We start from the raw sequence: 17,606 nt of genomic DNA on the forward strand, positions 1-17,606 counted from the left end.
ACGGGGGAGCGGCGTAAGGGTGCAGCGGGCTGTGAGGGGATCGGGACACTCCGTTTCAACGCGCGCATCTCCCACCGCCATCCCTCTTCCCCCCGGGCTGTGCCCACCCGTGACCCCGCACAGCACCGTGGGAACATCCCGCTTCCCGTTCCCACGCCCCCCTCCCCACTCCCGAGCGCTCCCAGCCGCGGGCTTACCCCAGCCCGTTTCCCAGTCCCCACCCGTGTCCCGGGGCCGTGCCCGGTCCCCACCCGTGCTCCGTTCCCGGTTCCCCGCTCCGGGACGCATTTCACGCGCGCAGCGCCACGGAGATCGCGGCGCGTAGGGGGCGTGACCTGCTTAGAATCAGCCAATGGCGGCGCGCGGTGCCAGTGGGCGGGCCCGGCGCGGGGCGGGCGCGCAGGCGCAGTGCGGGCGCAGGCGCGGAGCGGGCGGGGGCGATGTCGCGCCGGGCCCTGAGGCGGCTGCGGGGGGAGCAGCGGGGCCAGGAGGGGCCGGGGCTGGGCGAGCTCGGCCTCGGCCTCGACCCCGGCCCGGAGCGCGTCCGTGAAGGGGGGCCGCCGCCAGCCCCCGGGAAGGGGCCCCGCGGGCCGGCCCGCGCCGCCGTCAGCAACCGCTTCGAGCTGGTGAGGGGGGGCAAAGCCGGGGTGCAGCGGCTGGGGACAGCTGGGGTGGCGGGGACTCGGGGGACAGTGACTGGGGTGGCAGGGACTCGGGGGATAGTGACTGGGAGGGCATCTGGGGGGCAGTGACTGAGGGTGACAGCTGGGTGCGCAGTCGGGGACGTTGCAGGGGACACTTACTTGGGTGGCAGCGAGGTGACAGTGGGGGTGGCTGGAGTGACAGTGGCCTGGGGGCAGAGGCTGACGGGCTTTGGGTGTGACTGGAGGGAACAGGGGGGCAGTGACTTAGGAGGGCTCACAGTGGGGTGGCAGAGGTGACAGTGTGTGTGGCAGTGATTTGGGGTCAGTGGTTGGGTGGGAGTGATCGGTCTGGGTGGTGAGAAGGGTGGGGGCCAGCAACTGGGGCTGAACTGGGAGGAAACAGGAGAGAGGCCTGGGCAGGCTGGGTTTGGATGTTGTCAGAACTGGACTGGTGAGAATGTTTTTAGGAGCATCCCTGCCACCTTCCCAGCACTGCAGGATCCCAGTGCTGGATGTCAGATGGGCCCTGGTGGCGCTGCTGGGTCCTTGGGGTGACAGAGCCCAGTCCTGCTCTCCAGACACCTCCTCCAGCTCCAGCCATTCTCTGTCCTTCCGCGAGGCCTGGCTGTGTGAGCATAGGCAAGGCTGGGTTTGGAAGCTCTCCCAAGGGAAGAGCAGAGTCCGTGGTGTGAGGGGACACACCACGGGGGTCCTGTGCACCCCTCCATGTGCTTGGGACTGTCCAGGCAGCCCCTGGGTGACACGCTGGACACGAGAGGGGTCCAAACCTCCATTTGTGTCAGGAGGAATGTTGGAGCAGATCCGTGGGGAGTGCTGTCCCTGCAGCTTGTCCCTGTGTTTGCAGATCCCAGCTGAGGAGTCGGAGGATGAAGCAGCGGCCGGAGAGGAGCGGCCAGACACACGGCTGAGCGAGCAGGACCCGGCGGGAGGGAGCCCCGAGGGCAGCAGGGACAGGAGCAAGGAGGGGACTGGGACCCCTTCAGAGACAGACCATGATGGACAGAGAGAGGGACAGGAGGCTGAGCAGCCAGACAGAACGGTACCTGCTGCCAGGGACATGCACTTCAGCCTGGGAACTCACATCTGGGGAGGGTGGGCACTGTGGTGCTGGGGGCTGGGTTTGTGGTAGGATCCAGAGGGGTTCTCCAGCTGCAGAGAGGAGACACTCGAGGAAGGTTTTGCTGTGTCCACGTGAGCACTGAGGTCAGGCCAGGGAGGAGTGGTCTCAAGGAGGAACTTGTTTTGGAACAGGGGATGTGAGGACTTCACGCAGTGTCAGCTGAATACTGAACCTCTTCCTGCCCGTAGTGATTTGTTGTCATTGGATATCAGGATTCCTCCTGTGGTCTGTATCAGCCCCGAAGTGTCTCCTTGCAGGATTTTGTAAGGAAAGGGGCATTTAATTAACAATTTCCCATGGCAAGGCCTGCCCAAATCTCACCAGAGAAGAGGGTTGGGGGAGCAAAGGGGCTTGGCCCCTGGTCTCACTTGTTTGCTGTGCACTTGGGGTTTGTGTCCCTGGTTTGGGTAGCAGGGGAGCAAAGTCCACTGTCTGTGCATTCCAGCTGTGCCAGTGGCCTCTGCCAGCCCAGAGGCTGTGGGTGCTCTGGGTAGTGTGTCCCTGGGTGAGCAGTGACCCCAGGGGTCCTGCCCTAGTGAGTTGGCTGTGCCAGCACTGCAGGACACGCCTGTGGCTGCTCCCAGAGCTCCAGGTAGGACATGGGAGCCCTGGGCAGGCAGCTGCTGCTCCTGGGTAGAGCCAGGACAAGGCTTGGAGCAACCTGGTCTAGTGGAAGGTGTCCCTGCTTAAACAGGGGGTAGGAACTGGATAAACTTTGAGGTCACTTCCACCCCAAACCATTCCTTGATGCTGTGGTCCCTTGCTGAGTTACCTGCTAGACCCTGGAAATGTGCTTGCCAGTTGTGCCAGTCAGGTTAGGGAATGCCCCCAACATCCTGAGCTGGAACAGCTGCATCTGTAGGGAGAGGAACTCTGGCACTGGGACCTTTGTCAGGTGTTATTTTCTGTAGAAATGGGAGTGAAACTGGGAACTGTCCTGCACCCTGGAAAAGCAGAAATGCAGCTTATCCTGGGGACTGAGAGAGGCCAAAGCATTTCCTCCACACCTGGCACAGCTAAACTTGTTTCTCTCCTGACCCTTTGTGAAACTTTGGTGCTTTCCTCCATTTTCTCCATGTGTCTTGATTTCCATTTTTTTGGTTTCTACTAGCAAACACCAAAGGGTGAATTTTGGTTTCATTTAAGGACCCTCAGTGTGCTGATCCCTGTGGGAAATGCTCTTCTTCCCATGGAGCTGGCACCCCTGGGAATGCTGACAGCTCTTCCCTTTGTCTTTACAGGTGCCAACGAGTAACAAGCCACGGAAGAAAAAAAAGAAAAGGAAAACCAAGAAAAATTCAGCAGGAGAGACTGTGGTATGTCTGTGTGTGTTCTGAGTCAGGAACCAGGCTGGTTCCTCCAGTGGGGCTGGCAAAGTGGGAATTCTGAGGGGCCTGTAGGAGAGGTTCAAGGCAAAAAAAGCAGTTTCAAAATTTAGAGTTAAAGAAGCCTCTTTAGGATCGTGGAATCCTGGAATGGTTTAGATTGGAAGGGACATTAAAGCTCATCTCATTCCATCCCCTGCCACGGGTGGGGAGAGCAGTGCTGGGGACCCCAGAGCTGGAAGTAGCAGATGGCTTAAGTCATTGATCTCCCTAATTCAGTAGGAGTGAGGTTCAGTGGGAGCTAGTTTTCTGGTGAGGTTTGAGTCTGAACTGTCCACAGAATCACAGAATCATTAAGGTTGGAAAAGACTACCCAGATGGTGGAGTCCAGGGAGAGTCTTTGGTCAACATCCTGAGCCACCGGATTCTGGAGTGAGTGGCTAAGCCATGACAGCAGGGCCAGCACCCAGCTGGCCACCTCCTCCCTGGGATTGCCACTCAGGAGTGAGTTTCTGAGGTGGAGAACCCTCTTGGAGAGCCTGTTTCCTTTCCCAGTCCAGGAATACTGAGCAGTAGGGGGAGGGTCATGTGCCAGCTGCAGGCTGGGGGGACACCCAGACCCAGGCACTTGGGTTTGCCAGTGAGGGATAATACAGCCTCTGTTCCAGCACTTCCATGCAGAGCACATTATCCCTTTCCTGTGTGCATTCCACAAACAGGGGCTAAATTTAGCTTAAAAAGGCAGCCTGGCAGTGCTGCTTGGGTGTCCTGAATGGAATTCTGTGTTCCACCCATGGACATCATGAGGAGGATGTGCAACAGGCACGTAAGAAATGTGTCACTTGTTTGTTGGGGGAGAATGGAGGGAAACTGGGGTTAAAGTGTTATATAACTGTTGGATGTGAGCAGCTGGATGGATTCCTGGGGTGGTTGGAAAATGGGGAATGAGAGACTTGGATGAAAGTCATATTTGTGTTTGAGACCTTGTCATGAGGCTCACGGCAGTAACTTGGTGTTTCCGTGGGCAGTAGAGGGTGAAGGCTGGTTATTTAAATATTTAAAATGTCTTTGGACAAGGCCTGGAGTGTCAGGACAAGGGGAAGTGTCTTCCCACTATCAGAGGGCAGGGTTACATGGGATGCTGGGAGGAAATCCTTCCCTGTGAGGAGAGTGGTGAGGCCCTGGCGCAGGATGCCCAGAGGAGCTGTAGCTGCCCCTGGATCCCTGGCAGTGTCCAAAGCCAGGTTGGCAGGGGCTTGGAGCAGCCTGGGATAGTGGAAAGTGTCCCTGCCCAGGGCAGGGGGTGGAACAGGATGAGCTTCAAGGTCCCTTCCAACCTAAACCATTCTGGGATTCTCTGAAGAGCCACAGCCCCTCACCCAGGGATCAGGATGAGCTGGAGGCAGCTGGGTGTGATCTGTGCTGGGTGACCTGCAGGCTGCTGTGACTCAGCCTGTGACAAATGCCTTGGCTTTGCCTTTCTTAAGGAAGACAACGACCTGGAGGACATTGACAGCCTTCTGGAGAGGATCGAGGACCCCAGGCTGGCCCCGCAGAGCCAGGGCGGGGTCACCACTGACAGCCGGCCCCTGCTCTACGTGGAGCACAGGTACTGCTGCCTCCCAGCCACCTCTGCCTCGCTCTGAGGGACATCTGCTCCCTGAGGAGAGAGTTGGGACCTTCCCAGTGTGACCTGGCCAGGAGCTCTGCATCTTGATTGAAAGGGTTGGGGTGGTTGTGCACATCCCTGCTCCTGTCTGCTCCTCTGGGAGCTGTGTTTGGTTCTGAGGGAATTCTCTGCTGCCAGGCCTGCTTGCAGTGGTGGCAGGACCAGAGGGACCTTCCAGCCTCAGATCCTCTGCAGAGGTGCCAACAGCCCTGGTGTGTAAAGCTTGCCATGGGATTCACTTGTGCTCCCAAGCCCTGGCTGTTCCCGGGAACATCCCAGCTAAGGCTCCAGCTGCCCTGGAGAGGGCAGCAGCAGTATTCCCCAGCTCTGGAGCAGGGCAGGAAGAAAGCCTGTCCATGGAGAAGGGCTTTCCCTTCCAGTTCTGGCAGTTTCAGTCTCCTTTCTCCATGCTGTGTCTGATCAATGGGGAGTGTGTGACAGTTTGGGGGTTTTCCAGAGGCACTTTGGGGTGCCGGGTGTTGATGGAGAGACTTGAGTTTGGCACTCTTTAACTGATGGAGCTTTTCTTTCTTCTTTCCACCTTCTCAGAAACTTGAATCCAGAGAATGAGTTGAAGAGATACTTTGGGGCTCGTGCTGTGCTTGGGGACCAGAGGTTAGTCCAGAATTTGGTATTAAACACTTTTCAAATCCGAGGAGGTGTGTCTATCCTGCCCTTGGCAGGCCTCATGGAGTCCCCAGTGCCATTCCTGGGCAGGTAGTCCCAGGCTCAGGATGTGTCACTCATTTAGTAGTTGCTTATTGGGGCAGAGGAATATTTTCTGCAATATGTACAAGATGGGGAAAGACTTCTCCAGGCTTTTACTGGTATTTGCTTTTTCTTTTGCTCTGTTCCCCTCTCATTTATTTCCAAACCACCCTTCAAAGTCCTTTCACTCAAGTTCACAGAGTGCAGGCACATAGATTTTGTGTGTTTCTCCACCATTTGTCCCTTGTTGCAATTCCAGAGCCTCTGGACAGAGAGTGAACCCTGAATACTTTCAGCATCTCATGCCCCTTGATGTCTCTGCATTTATCCACTGCACTGTGCTCACTGTCATCCACAAAATCCCACTTCCATGAGCTGGTTGGAAAACCAAGAATGGTCTGAGCTGAAGGAGGGAGGGAGTCTGTGGAAGAGCATTTGGTGCTTGAGGAAGAAACTGCAGTTCCTTGGGATTGTCCTGTGCAGGGCCAGGAGTTGGGCTTAATAATCTTTGTGGGTCTTTTCCACCTCAGGATAGTCTGTGATCCCTTTCTGAGGAGGTGCACTCCCTCAGAGTAGCCTTGATCCTGAATTGCTCTTGAGCCAATAAATTGTGCATTTTTGAGTACAGCTTAAACTAATCCAGTGGACATTTGAAGGCCCTGCTGGGAAGAGAGATGAGTCAGAGGGGTGTGGGGCTCTCCTAATTGGACCTGGGAAGCTGTTTGAAGCACAGAGGCAGCTGAGGGTTTGGCAGGGATAAAAACAGGGAGAGAAGCTCTGGAAGAGGAGATGCTGGAGGCACTGGCTGGCCTAGATGGTGCACATAAGGCAAAGCCTGAGCACAGGTGTGTTGTGTCTTGGGGGCAAACGTAGAGCTCTGGGCACAGCTCTGTATAGCTCTCTGTGAGGAAGAAATTGGACCTGATTTTTCTCTTTAACATGGTTTCATCCTCCTGCTGTCAGTGCAGAGAGGTTGTGAGCTGTGTGTTCCCTCCCCAGGCCGAGGCAGAGGCAGCGGCAGTACGTCCGCAGCATGTGGCTGACAGCTCCCAAGAACACCTGGCCACGCTACAGCAAGACAGGTAAGGCCTTTGGGGCTGCCTCCTGCCCTCTTAGCCCCTGGCCCACGTGACATGGATGCTGCTCAGGGCATGGAACCTAAGAGGGACCTGCTCCTCAGCTGGTGGAATACACCTCCTGCCTCAGCAGAGAGCTCTGTGGAGTTGTACCTTACGATTTGGGTTTGTTTCCCCCTCTTTTGGAGGTAGCAGGGCATGGGTGCTTCCTACTTAGCAGCAGAATTGCTGGCTAATGGGAAGTATCCCTGGGGAGAATGGGCAGCTGTGCTTTTTGGGTGGGTTTGAGACTTGGACTCATGGGGAGGGGAAAAGAGTGAAATTCTTTGTGAGTTTCCAAAACCGTGTGTGTCTGTGGGCCCAGTGATGCTGTGAGACAGCAGAGGAGGTTCTCTTGGGGTACCCAGGTCTCCCCTGCACCCTGCAGGTATCACCATGCAGCTGCTGGACACCCGGAGGGGGGTGCAGCACTTCACCTTTGAGCACCACCGTGAGTACCAGCAGGTGCAGTTCAAGTTCCTGGACGCTGTGGAGTCCATGGACCCCAACAACATCGTGGTACGTTGGCTTGGTGGTGCTGTTCCCTCCTGTGTTCCTGCAGCCCCTTTCCCTGGGAGGTTGGGCTGATGCATTCCAGTGGAATTGTTTGGGTTGGAAAAGCCTCTAAGCCGACTGTTCCCCCAGCACTGCCAAGGCCACCCCAGCCCATGTCCCCAGGTGCCACATCTACACAGCTTTTAAATCCCTCCAAGGATGGGGAATTCACCCCTGCTCTGGGCAGGCTGGAGCCAGGGCTGGACAACACTTCTGGGGGAGGAATTGTTCCAGATATTTAGCCTGAATCTTCTCTGCCACAGCTTGAAGCTGTTTCCTCTTGTGCTGTCCCTGTTCCCCTGTTCAGCAAAGCCTGACTCCCCTGGCTGCCCCCTCCTGTCAGGAGCTGTTCAGAGCCAGAAGGTTCCCCTGAGCCTCCTTTTCTCCAGGTTGAGCCCCCCCAGCTCCCTCTGCTGTTTCTGTTGTTCCAGACCCTTCTCAGCTCCATTGCCCTTCCCTGGACATGCTCCAGCCCCTTGATGTTTGTGTTGGGGTGAGGGGCCCAGAACTGACCCCAGGGCTGGAAGTGCCCCAGCAGTGCCAGCACAGAGGATGAACACTGCCCTGGTGCTGTGGCCGCACCTGGCTGACACAGGCCAGGTGCCCACCTGGGATCCTGTCCATCCACTGTCTCCTGCACGCCCAGGTCCTTTCCCAGCCACTTTCCCCCCCCAGCCTGTTTCATCCATGGGGTTGGTGTGACCCACAAGGAGGACCCAGCATGTCACCATGTTGTCCTTCATCCCTCTGGCCTCATCCCCTTGATCCATCCTCTCCAGACCCCTTTGCAGAGCCTTGGATTATTTATTTCCAGGCTTGTTTGGGCTGTTAGGACTTGTTTGGAGAGTAGACCCCTGTGTCCCTCTGTGTGGGGTGAGGCAGCACTGAGTGCTGAGCTGTGCTGTCCCCGTGTTAACCAGTGACCTCCTTGGTGCAGAGGAGGTCTGGTGGCTGGTGGCCGAGCCTTGGTGGCTCTGCCAAGCACGTGCCAGGTCACCTTCTGAGAGAGGAGGCCACAGGAACTGTCCGTTTGGCTGCAAGGGTGGGAACAAAGCCCCCTTGTCTCAGCTCTTAGCTGGGAAAGGAGGAATACTGTATAAACCCATCGTGAACTGGCAATCCAAACTAACAGCTGTTCTATTTATAAACTCCTTCAAGGATGAAAAATGTGTCTTTTCTTGGTATTTCAGCAAACAGGCTCTTGTGTTGGGAGTCCTTCATGCGTGTCCGAGCTCATTAAGCTGTATGGTAACATTTATAGTTTGGAGTGATAAGCAACGGCAAAATTGCTCTGCACCCAACTAAACCATAACTGAGGGATGTTTCTCTGAAAGGTCTGGCCACATGAGCTGGGATACATGCCCTGGAGATGTTCTTTAAAGAGCCCATTGTCTGCTAAATAAAGTTTACTTCCTTCTGCTTTCCCACCCTTGGCTCATGGCTGCGGGGCTCTCTCCAGCTCAGCAGTTCTGCCTGGATTGAGGGATTTGGATTAAGTGAGCCAAGGTAATTCTTGTGCAGCAGTGAGTGTCCCAAGGACAGCTCAGGCTCAGTCCCTCACACAGGACAGGCTTTCCATGGTGTTTTAATCTGGAAGCTCTGACCCTCTTAGGGGGTTGGACTAAATTTGAGGACATTTGTACAGCTTGAAGTCTTCCCCTTTTCTGTCAAGGGTAAGATCTAACAGATGGATTTGGCAATTCCAGACAGTTTGTCTGTGGTCACCACAGTCCTGGCATAGCTGGAGCCCAGCTCTGCCTTGTTGCTGTGGCTTCAGCACATAAAACATCACTTTTGGGGAGCCTCTTGTTCAGTGAGTGTTTTTTCTGCACTTGCTGGTAGGTTCAAAGGTCACCCTTGGTGACCTTTTCTTGGCTTTTTCCCATCACAGAGCTCCATGTCTCCCCAGAAAGTGGACTGGGGAGGAGCTTAAGAGTTTTACCCCTTAAGGAAGAGGTTAAGCATCAGGCAAGTGGCTCCAGGCTGGTCTGGGCCAGCCTGGAACATCCAGTCTTTGTGCTGTTGGTGGTCCCACAGGTCCCCACCCTGCAGATGGAAACTTTTGGAGCTTTGGAAGCTTTATTTTTTCAGTTTCAGGAGAAAAAAAAAATCCCCAAACTAAACCGTGAGAAGATTTGTAGCTTCAGTATTTTTTACTGAACTGAGGTTTTAGGTACTTGAGAAAAGCCTATTTATAATATAATTAGTATACTGAGAAAGTTTTTAGGTTAAACTTCTCTTCTGAAGCCTGGAAGTAAATATTTATTTATTATTATTATCCATTGCTACTGCTGATTCCTGGATTAGTAATAGTTGTGTCCAAATGTTCTCTCAGTATCCAGAGGATGCAAAACCTGATCAAATGCTCAGAACTGTTGAGGGATAGATAAGAAATCCCAAACCTGTAACAGTGCTTGCATCTCATTCTCTCCAAGGAAATGGAGGAGCTGGGAGACATCTGGAGGAGGACAGTGAAGATGAGCAAAGACCTGGCATGGCCTCTGCTGGAAAAGCTGGGAGGGAGCTGCCCAGGGGAGGCTGCCTTTGAGGGCTCCCATCCTCCACGTGATGGGGACAGAGCCCCCTGTGCCCTTCCAGCTCGGGGATGGATCTGGCAGGGTGGGATAAAGGGAGCTCTTGGCATTGTGTGTCACACAGCTGGCTGCTGGAAGGTACCTGGGTCTAAATTCCTGAGCCACTGGTAATGACACAGAGTCTTTGCAATGCTCTTGTGCAGCTGCTGCTCCAGATGAACCCCTACCACGTGGACTCCCTGCTGCAGCTCAGCGACGTGTGCCGCATGCAGGAGGACCAGGAGATGGCCCGGGATCTCATAGGTAAGCGTGAGGTGAGGAGCAGATGTGTTGGTGTGAAATCCTTCCCTGGCAGGGGCAGTGGAGGGCAGGAGCTTGGCTTTTCCTGGACCAACCTCAATGCCAGAATGGTTCCTTTTCCCACCCAGAGTGTGATCTGTTGTGGAAGTGCTCACTGCCCTGGTACCTGCTGCCACCACATTGTGTGAAGTGACTTTGTGCCTGACTGAGCTGGGAATGAGCTGGTTTCCTGTCTTTGGGGCTCAGCAGAGTGCTGGGCAGTGCTGTGCTGGGCTGGTGTCCCTGTCCTGTCCCTGACACTGACCTTGCTGTCCCCAGAGCGGGCACTGTACAGCCTGGAGTGCGCCTTCCACCCCGTGTTCAGCCTCACCAGCGGGACCTGCAGGCTGGACTACCGGCGCCCAGAGAACAGGTGAGCAGGGCTGGGCAGCAGGGGGCTCAGCTGGAGCCCCTTTGGCCACAGCCACCCAGATTCACCACTGCTGCTCATCCAGGGAGACCCCTGAGTGTCCCTTTTTGCTGGGGGCTCCTGGGATGGTGCTGGAGCACAGGCAGCTCGTGCGTGGAAGCTTCTGCACAAAGCATCCCTTTTCCCAAGGGATGCCTTCCTGCAGTAGGAACTGTCCCTCCCTGTCATATCCTTCTCATGCCATTAGTACCCCTTAGCCCAAATTGGTGACAAAAACCCTTGCTGTGTGTTTCCAGCCATCACCCCCAGCACTCACAGTCCTCCCAGCCTGGATCTTTATGTAACTCCAGCTCTGCAGCTGCTGGGAAAGGTGACTTTATTCTGGGAATTTTCCAGTCAGCTGACCCAAGCCATCTCTCCCAAACTGCTGTACCTGGAGGGTGCTCACATTTCAGTCCCTCTGGCTGACATACTTTGTGCCATCCGTGACCTGTATCGCCAGTTCAGGTGTTGGACCTCCCCACTCTGTGTCACTGTCCCCACACCCCTGGGACAAGGCAGGATGTGGAGTTGGGGGATTTGCTTTTCTTGGTCCCAGTCTCCAGAGCAGGTTGTGAGTTTTCTGTCCCCATTATTGCACAAAAAGATAACAAAAACAAGATATGGGAGCATGGGGGGGGTCTGTGGCACCCCATGCCACACCACAATGTGATGCTTGGCAATGTGGAGCTGTTGATGACTGTGTCCCCTATTTTGAGTGGCACAAACTACTTCTTTCCACAACTGGCCTCTAAGTCCTGCTGCTGTTCTCATGCAGGGCTTTCTTCCTGGCTCTCTTCAAGCACCTGATGTTCCTGGAGAAGAGGGGCTGTCCCCGCACAGCCCTGGAGTTCTGCAAGCTCATTCTGAGGTAGGTGCCTCCACCGAGGGTGGAGTGTCTGGGTTTGGGGGGGACAATCACTCCAGACACGTTCTGCTGCTCCTGGGCTTGGTATGGGTTCATTCCCCCCCCTTGGAGCTGCGTGGATCTGTGCTGGGAACGTGCTGGTGCCCATGGAGAAGTGATGGGTGAGGAGGGCCCCTGGCTGGCCTGTGACTGCCAAACTGTGGCTGAGCTTGGAGGCTCAGTAGAGCAAAGTGTGACAGTGGCTTCAGCCCACTCAGTTTGTGGCCAGTGATTCTCCTCCTGGGTGGTGGCAGGGGACTGTCCCCTCTATAGGGACACAGAGCACCACTCTGTCATCCCACTGGCCATGCGGGAGCGACTGTGTTCCTGTTCTCTCCACTTGCTGAGTCACTTTATGTCACTGGGAGAGGCTGTTTGACTCAGAAATCAGGGCAGCTCTCTCAGCTGTTGTGACACCGAGTTTATTCTCTCCCCCTGCGCCCAAGCCTTGATCCTGAGGATGACCCTCTCTGTGTGCTGCTGCTGATCGACTTCCTGTCCCTGCGGGCCAGGGAATACACCTTCCTGACCCGCCTCTTCCAGGAGTGGGAGGTGAGTGGCCAGCAGGTGAGGGGATGGCTGCCTGGGAATCTCACAGCCCAGCTGCCATCCCAGCGGCATTGGAATGATCCACAAAGGCTGGGCTGTTGATTCCTGTAATCCTTGGGTCCTGCAAATAGTTGTGAGAACTCAGAATTGCTCACTCAGCTGTTGGGGCACGGAGCCAGCATCTGGGAGCTCACTTAACCCCAGCCAGGCAGAGCCCCGACCCTGCACAGCCCAGCTCTGCTGCACAGCATCACTTCTCGGTACCTCTCTCTCCCTGATCCTGCAGAGTCACCGGAATCTGTCCCAGCTGCCCAATTTTGCCTTCTCGGTGCCACTGGCCTATTTCTTCCTGAGCCAGCAGGAAGAGCGCCCGGAGCTGGAGCGGAGCCAGGCCCGGGAGCGAGCGGCCCGGCTCATCCAGCTCGCGCTCATCATGTTCCCAAGCGGTGAGTTTGTCCCCTCTGGTGAGGCCATCCTCGGTGAGGGCTTTGTCACTGTCCTCCTGGGAGAGCCGGGGCTGCATTCCCGGCAGGCGGGACTGGATTCCTGGCAGGAGTTTTGCCAAGGGCCTTTGGGGAGGGAGCCCTGAGTCAGAGCGGAAGCGGTCGGGCAGAACGGCAGTGCCTGTGCCCAGTGTGCTGCTCTGGGCTCCTCACCCCAGCACAGACACTGAGGGGCTGGAGCGTGTCTGGGAAAGGGAACTGCAGAAGGGGCTGGAGCATCAGGAGCAGCTGAGACAGCTGGGGGGCTCAGCCTGGAGAAGAGGAGGCTCAGGGGGTCCTTCTGGCCCTGCACAACTCCCTGACAGGAGGGGGCAGCTGTAGGGGGTCAGGCTCTGCTCCCATGAACAGGGACAGGACAAGAGGAAACAGCTTCAAAGTTTGGTATTTGAAACAATTCTTTCCCCAGAAGTGTTGTCCAGCTCTGGCACAGCTGCCCAGGGCAGTGGTGGAGTCCCCAGTTCTGGAAGGACTGTGGACATGGCACCTGAGGATATGGGTTTGGGGTGGCCTTGGCAGTGCTGTGGGAACGCTTTGGGATCAGCAATCTCAGAGGCTTTTCCAGCCTTTCAGTTCTGTGGTTCCATGATTCTGCCCACCCTCCCCAGAGCAGCCAGTGTTCCTCCAGCAGCAATGGTCAGGGGTGAGCAGGCTGGGGGAGGGTGAGAGCTGGAATATTGGAGCAGGGAGATGTCTCATCTCCTCGGGGCTGCCTGGAGCAAGGACAAGCCAGTCTCCTTGGCTCTCCCTCCAAGGCACAGCTCTGTTTTGGATGTGCTCTCCCCATGGGTGCCCATCACTCTCCTTTTCATCCTGTGGGTGCTGCTGTCCATGAAAGGAGCACACAGCCCTCAGGCCCAGGGGAGGGTGTGTGCAGCAGGAAGAACCAGCTCTCCAACAGAGATTCAGTTTGTGGGTGCTGGAAACATCTTTTAGGCTGCTCGTTGGGGTGACTGAAATAATGCCCTTGTGAGCACAGGGACCAGCAGTGTCCTCACCCCCTCCTTGTGTCCTTGTTGGTGCCCCAGGGGGATCTGGCCCTGAGGAGTGGGGGGTGACCCCACCGACACTGCCTCCTTACCAGCAGGTCCAGACGAGTTCTCTGCCTTTGTCTTGCAGTTCTGATGCCGCTGTTGGATCACTGCAGCGTGCAGCCTGACGCCAGGGTCGCCTCCCACCCCTTCTTTGGGCTGAATGCCCAGATCAGGTAAGGCCTGGAGATGTTCTCAGCAAAGGGATCGATTTTGCCAGCGGCGGGGATCTTGCATGCTCAGACAGCTAATGGAGGAGCTTGTTTGGGTTCCCTGAGTAGGCTCATTTGGTAATGCCTCATTTGATAATCCTTTTGATAATGGATTTCCATAATGGCGTCTGGATCGGGCTGACAGACCCACCTCAGCTCAAGGTGGACGGGTCAGAAGTTCAGCCCAGAGCCTGTTGGTGTGTGCAGGGAGGGAGGGCGACGCGTGTGTCCTCCCAGGGCAGGCTGTCTCCAACCAGTCTGCCTTCCCTTGACACGTGGTCTTCCTCAGCGTGCGGAGGCTCTCCCTCAGGCCAGGGCAGTGTTCCCTCATTTCATGGCTCTGCTTAGCCTAAAAATAGATGGAGGCAGAAGTTCTGGTGGAGGTGGATGGCAGTATCCAGGCGAGAGCCTGCGAGTCCTCTCGTGTTCCCACGCCAAAGGCCAGCACGGAGCTGAGCTCTCACCATCCCGTGAGGAGCAGGAGGAGGAGGAGGGTGCCGTGAGTAACAGCCATCTCCCATAGCCAGTCGCCCGCCCTGAACCAGCTGACATCCCTGTACGTGGGCAGGACACACGCCCTGTGGAAGGACCCAGCTGTCATGGCCTGGCTGGAGCCCCACGTCCACGAGGTTCTGCGCATGGTGGACGCCCGGGACGCGCTGGTGCAGGAGGCCGAGCACAAGTGAGCACACAGGGTGGAGGGCAGGGTTCCTGTGCCAGGGACAGAGTGGGACAGAGGGTCTGTCCTGGGCAACAGCAGTTCCAGTGTCTGGGACAGGGCCCAGAGCCCCACAGCTGCTGGTCTGATGCCAAAGGTCACAGCATGGGGCCAGGAAGGCAGTGGCTCTTCCGTGCTTTTCACAAATGGGAATGTAAAGCTGAACCTGCACTGCATATCCTGCACTGCCTTCCCCAGGCTTGGCTGTCACCTGTACCCTGGAAACATCCTGGAGAGGGTGGAGGGGTGGTCTGGAAGGGCAGGGATGGCCACACAGGGCAGATGAGAGCTTAGAAACAGTGCTGAGAAACAGCAGAGAGCTGTCAGGTGTCCTGAACCAAGGTCAATCTGCTCATTCCTGAGTTCTCTGCTCTTTCTCCAGAGCTCAGCAGCTCCCACCCCCTTTGGCTCGCTCTAAGCCAGCTCCATCCAATATGGCCTTGTCCCCCAGAGCCAGGGAAGCTGCTGACACTGCGCCTGGAGCAGCAGAAATGGGAATGTGCCTGCTCAGGGCTCACTGCTCTGTCCCCTCCCCACCTCAGGAGGAAGATCCGGTACCAGAGCGCTCCCAGGAACATCTACCGGCACATCATCCTCTCGGAGATGAAGGAGGCCACAGCAGCCCTGCCTCTGGTGAGGGGCCTGATGGAGCACAGGGGCTGTGGTGGCACTTGTGTCCCTGCTGGGCCCATCCTAACTCCTGTTACTCATGGCTTCTGTGGGCACCCATGTTTGCTGCTGCTGAATGCACAGCCTTCATTCCTTCCTTTCTCCTTCATCCCTCCTTTCTGCTCTCCCTGCAGGAGGTGACCTCCCAGCCAGTGATGGGGTTCGACCCCCTCCCTCCTCTGGATTCCATTGTTTCCTACACCCGCCCAGAAAGGTACCACCTCCTGCTCTGGCACAGCCAGCTGTGTTCTCTGCATGCCCTCAGCCCCAGGCCAGGCTGCACGCAGGCACTCGGGGTGGCATCCTCCTCCATGGCAGAGGAAGAGCTGTGGTGCTCCAGGCAGGCAGAGCTACAGGCTGGACTGGTCCTGCTGCTTCCCATGGTGGTCACCACTGGCCATTCCCAGCCATAGGGCAAAAGCCAGGGAAAACCCAGGCCATGGCTGACTGGGAGGGTTTGGGGTAAATGGAAATTTAAATACAGCCAGTCCTGGTGTTGGGGTGGGGCCATGTGTGTGTTCCACACCAATCCGCTCAGAGCAGAGCTGGTAGGATCATGGAATCCTGGAATGGTTTGGGTTCAAAAGACCTTAAAGCTCATCTCATTCTACCCCCTGCTATGGGCAGGGACACTTTCCAGTAGACCAGGCTGCTCCAAGCCCTTTCCAACCTGGCATTGGTTGTGCTCTTAATGACTGGTTTGCTCAGAGTTCCTTCTCAGAGTTGCCTGAATTCAGAATCCCATATGGTTCTCCCAGCCCACATCCCAGTGAGGAGTCACAAACTGGGCTGTACCTTCACCATGGTGCCACTTGTGTCTTCCAGGACGAGCCATCCCTCCAATGAAAGCACTTTATCCCTCTTCTTCCGCTCGCTGTTGCCAAATTTTAACTTGCAGGTGAGTGCACGCTGGGATTTGGGTGCGCCGTTCCCCCATGGTGCTCCTGCTCCAGGAGCCACTGCTGGCAACAGCCTGCTGCTGAATTGGCCCTGGTGCTGTCCCTGTCCCTGCCACCACCGTGCTGCTCTCTCGTAGGGGGACATCCGGCACGACGGGGACGACGAGGCCGGGGCAGCGCAGGACCTCAACCAGGGGGTGAACCGGCTGATGGCGGCCATGCGGGACATGCTGGCCAACATCCAGTTCCAGGAGCCCCCCCGCGAGGACAATCCCGAGGGCGACGGCGACTGGGATTGAGCCGGGGTGTCCCTCCCTCCCCAGACCCTCTGGCATCACCCCCGATTTGTGTTGCACTCCAATAAAGTCACACAAATGGACTCGCTGTGGGAAGGGGCTCTTCTGAGGAGGGGGCTGCATCCATGGCATGGCCTCCATCCAGGGAGGGGGGCTGAAGCCATAGCCATGGGCCTTGTCCAGGGCCCCTCTCTCAACAGGGGACAAGGGCTGTCTGAGCATGTCCGAGCTAATCAACAGCAGCTGTCCCTTGTCCCCATGGCAGCTTAGTCCCCTTCTGGCCTCCTCTACACACAATTTCCATCCTATTCCCCTCCCTGTTCTCCCGGCTCTTGTCCTTAATTCCCAGAGGGGTTTTACTGCCCTCTTCTTCAGCTCCTTTGTGCTTCCCGTAGCCTGGAGCTTCCTTCCTTCTGCAAAATACTCTGCACCCTCACTACACTGAACCTTCCAAAGGTCTGAGGATCCCCTGTGCCACTAGAATTGTGCATGGAGCAGCTTTTTCAGCCTTTTAATTATGTTTGGAGAAGAAATCTTTCCCCCTTCGTTGTTTGTCTATCCTTTATTCCCTCACCTTCACCTGGAGCAAGGAGCGAGGTAAGCCACAGTCAAACCTTAACTCATCCTTGTTCCCATAAAGCTTTTTCTCTTTTTTTGCTGAGTAATGGTGAATACATGAAATAAATCCCTGTTCCTGCTGTATTGCCTCCCTGGGGGATGCAGCTGGGCTGGGTGTGCAGACCCCGAGTCTCAAGCCAGCCCACCCTGGCTCCATTCCGGGGATCCCATCCCTGTAATTTGGCACTGGGGCAGCCTGGGACCCCATGCCCAGTGTGTGCAGCTGAGCCCTTTCCATCCCTGCCAGGGGGAAGGGCTTCCCAGCGGAAGTGGGCAGCCGTGGGATCGGCCTGCCCGCGGAGCTGTGAATGGCTCTTTGGCAGCCGCGCGGCTCCAGGCATCAACACGGACCCAAGGCACATGATGGTCAGCTGGGCCCTGTCCCCACAGCCTGCCCGGGCTCCCCGCGGCGCCGCACTCTGCTCTGTCCCATTTAACCGTGCCTCGGACGATTCCTATCGCGTCCCATGCCCGCCCCATGTACAACATCTCCCCTGGGGCCACGGGAATGGGACCCTCCCAGTCCCAGTGCCTGGCACAGCCTGGATCCTGCAGTGCAGAGGGTCCTACGGGGGTCCCCGAGGTGCATGGGCAGCTCAGAGGGTGTGGATGACCCCACAGCAGGTAGGACCCCCCAAGTCATGAGTCCCATGGGGCACACTGACCCCTGTAGGACACACAGGCCTGCGGGGCACAGGGGACCCCTCAAGATATGCAGGTCCCCAGAATTCAGGGGTCCCCCCAGCAGACACAGGACCTCAGGACACA

General features: G+C 56.7%; 1 protein-coding gene across 1 annotated transcript; it reads left to right on the forward strand.

Moving 5' to 3' along the window:
* Positions 1-415: 415 nt before the first annotated feature.
* Positions 416-16,303, forward strand: TCF25 (transcription factor 25). Its single transcript, XM_059857574.1, has 18 exons — positions 416-626; positions 1,510-1,704; positions 3,027-3,101; positions 4,598-4,719; positions 5,329-5,394; positions 6,487-6,569; positions 6,991-7,121; positions 9,895-9,994; positions 10,310-10,403; positions 11,218-11,310; positions 11,793-11,898; positions 12,182-12,341; positions 13,515-13,602; positions 14,162-14,320; positions 14,899-14,989; positions 15,160-15,239; positions 15,851-15,923; positions 16,062-16,303. The coding sequence occupies exons 1-18, from the start codon at positions 441-443 to the stop codon at positions 16,221-16,223; spliced, it is 2,064 nt and encodes a 687-aa protein (XP_059713557.1). The 5' UTR covers positions 416-440; the 3' UTR covers positions 16,224-16,303.
* Positions 16,304-17,606: the final 1,303 nt, after the last annotated feature.

The sequence above is a fragment of the Haemorhous mexicanus genome, chromosome 12 (genome assembly GCF_027477595.1).
Source record: "Haemorhous mexicanus isolate bHaeMex1 chromosome 12, bHaeMex1.pri, whole genome shotgun sequence".
In the NCBI taxonomy this organism is placed as follows: Eukaryota; Metazoa; Chordata; class Aves; order Passeriformes; family Fringillidae; genus Haemorhous; species Haemorhous mexicanus.

Excerpts from the sequence above, each read along its gene's own strand:
- TCF25 (XM_059857574.1), top strand. The coding sequence starts at position 441 with ATGTCGCGCCGGGCCCTGAGGCGGCTGCGGGGGGAGCAGCGGGGCCAG. Across the intron at positions 11,311-11,792 it reads TTCTGCAAGCTCATTCTGAG|CCTTGATCCTGAGGATGACC; the intron begins GTAGGTGCCTCC and ends CCTGCGCCCAAG. Across the intron at positions 13,603-14,161 it reads GGGCTGAATGCCCAGATCAG|CCAGTCGCCCGCCCTGAACC; the intron begins GTAAGGCCTGGA and ends CATCTCCCATAG.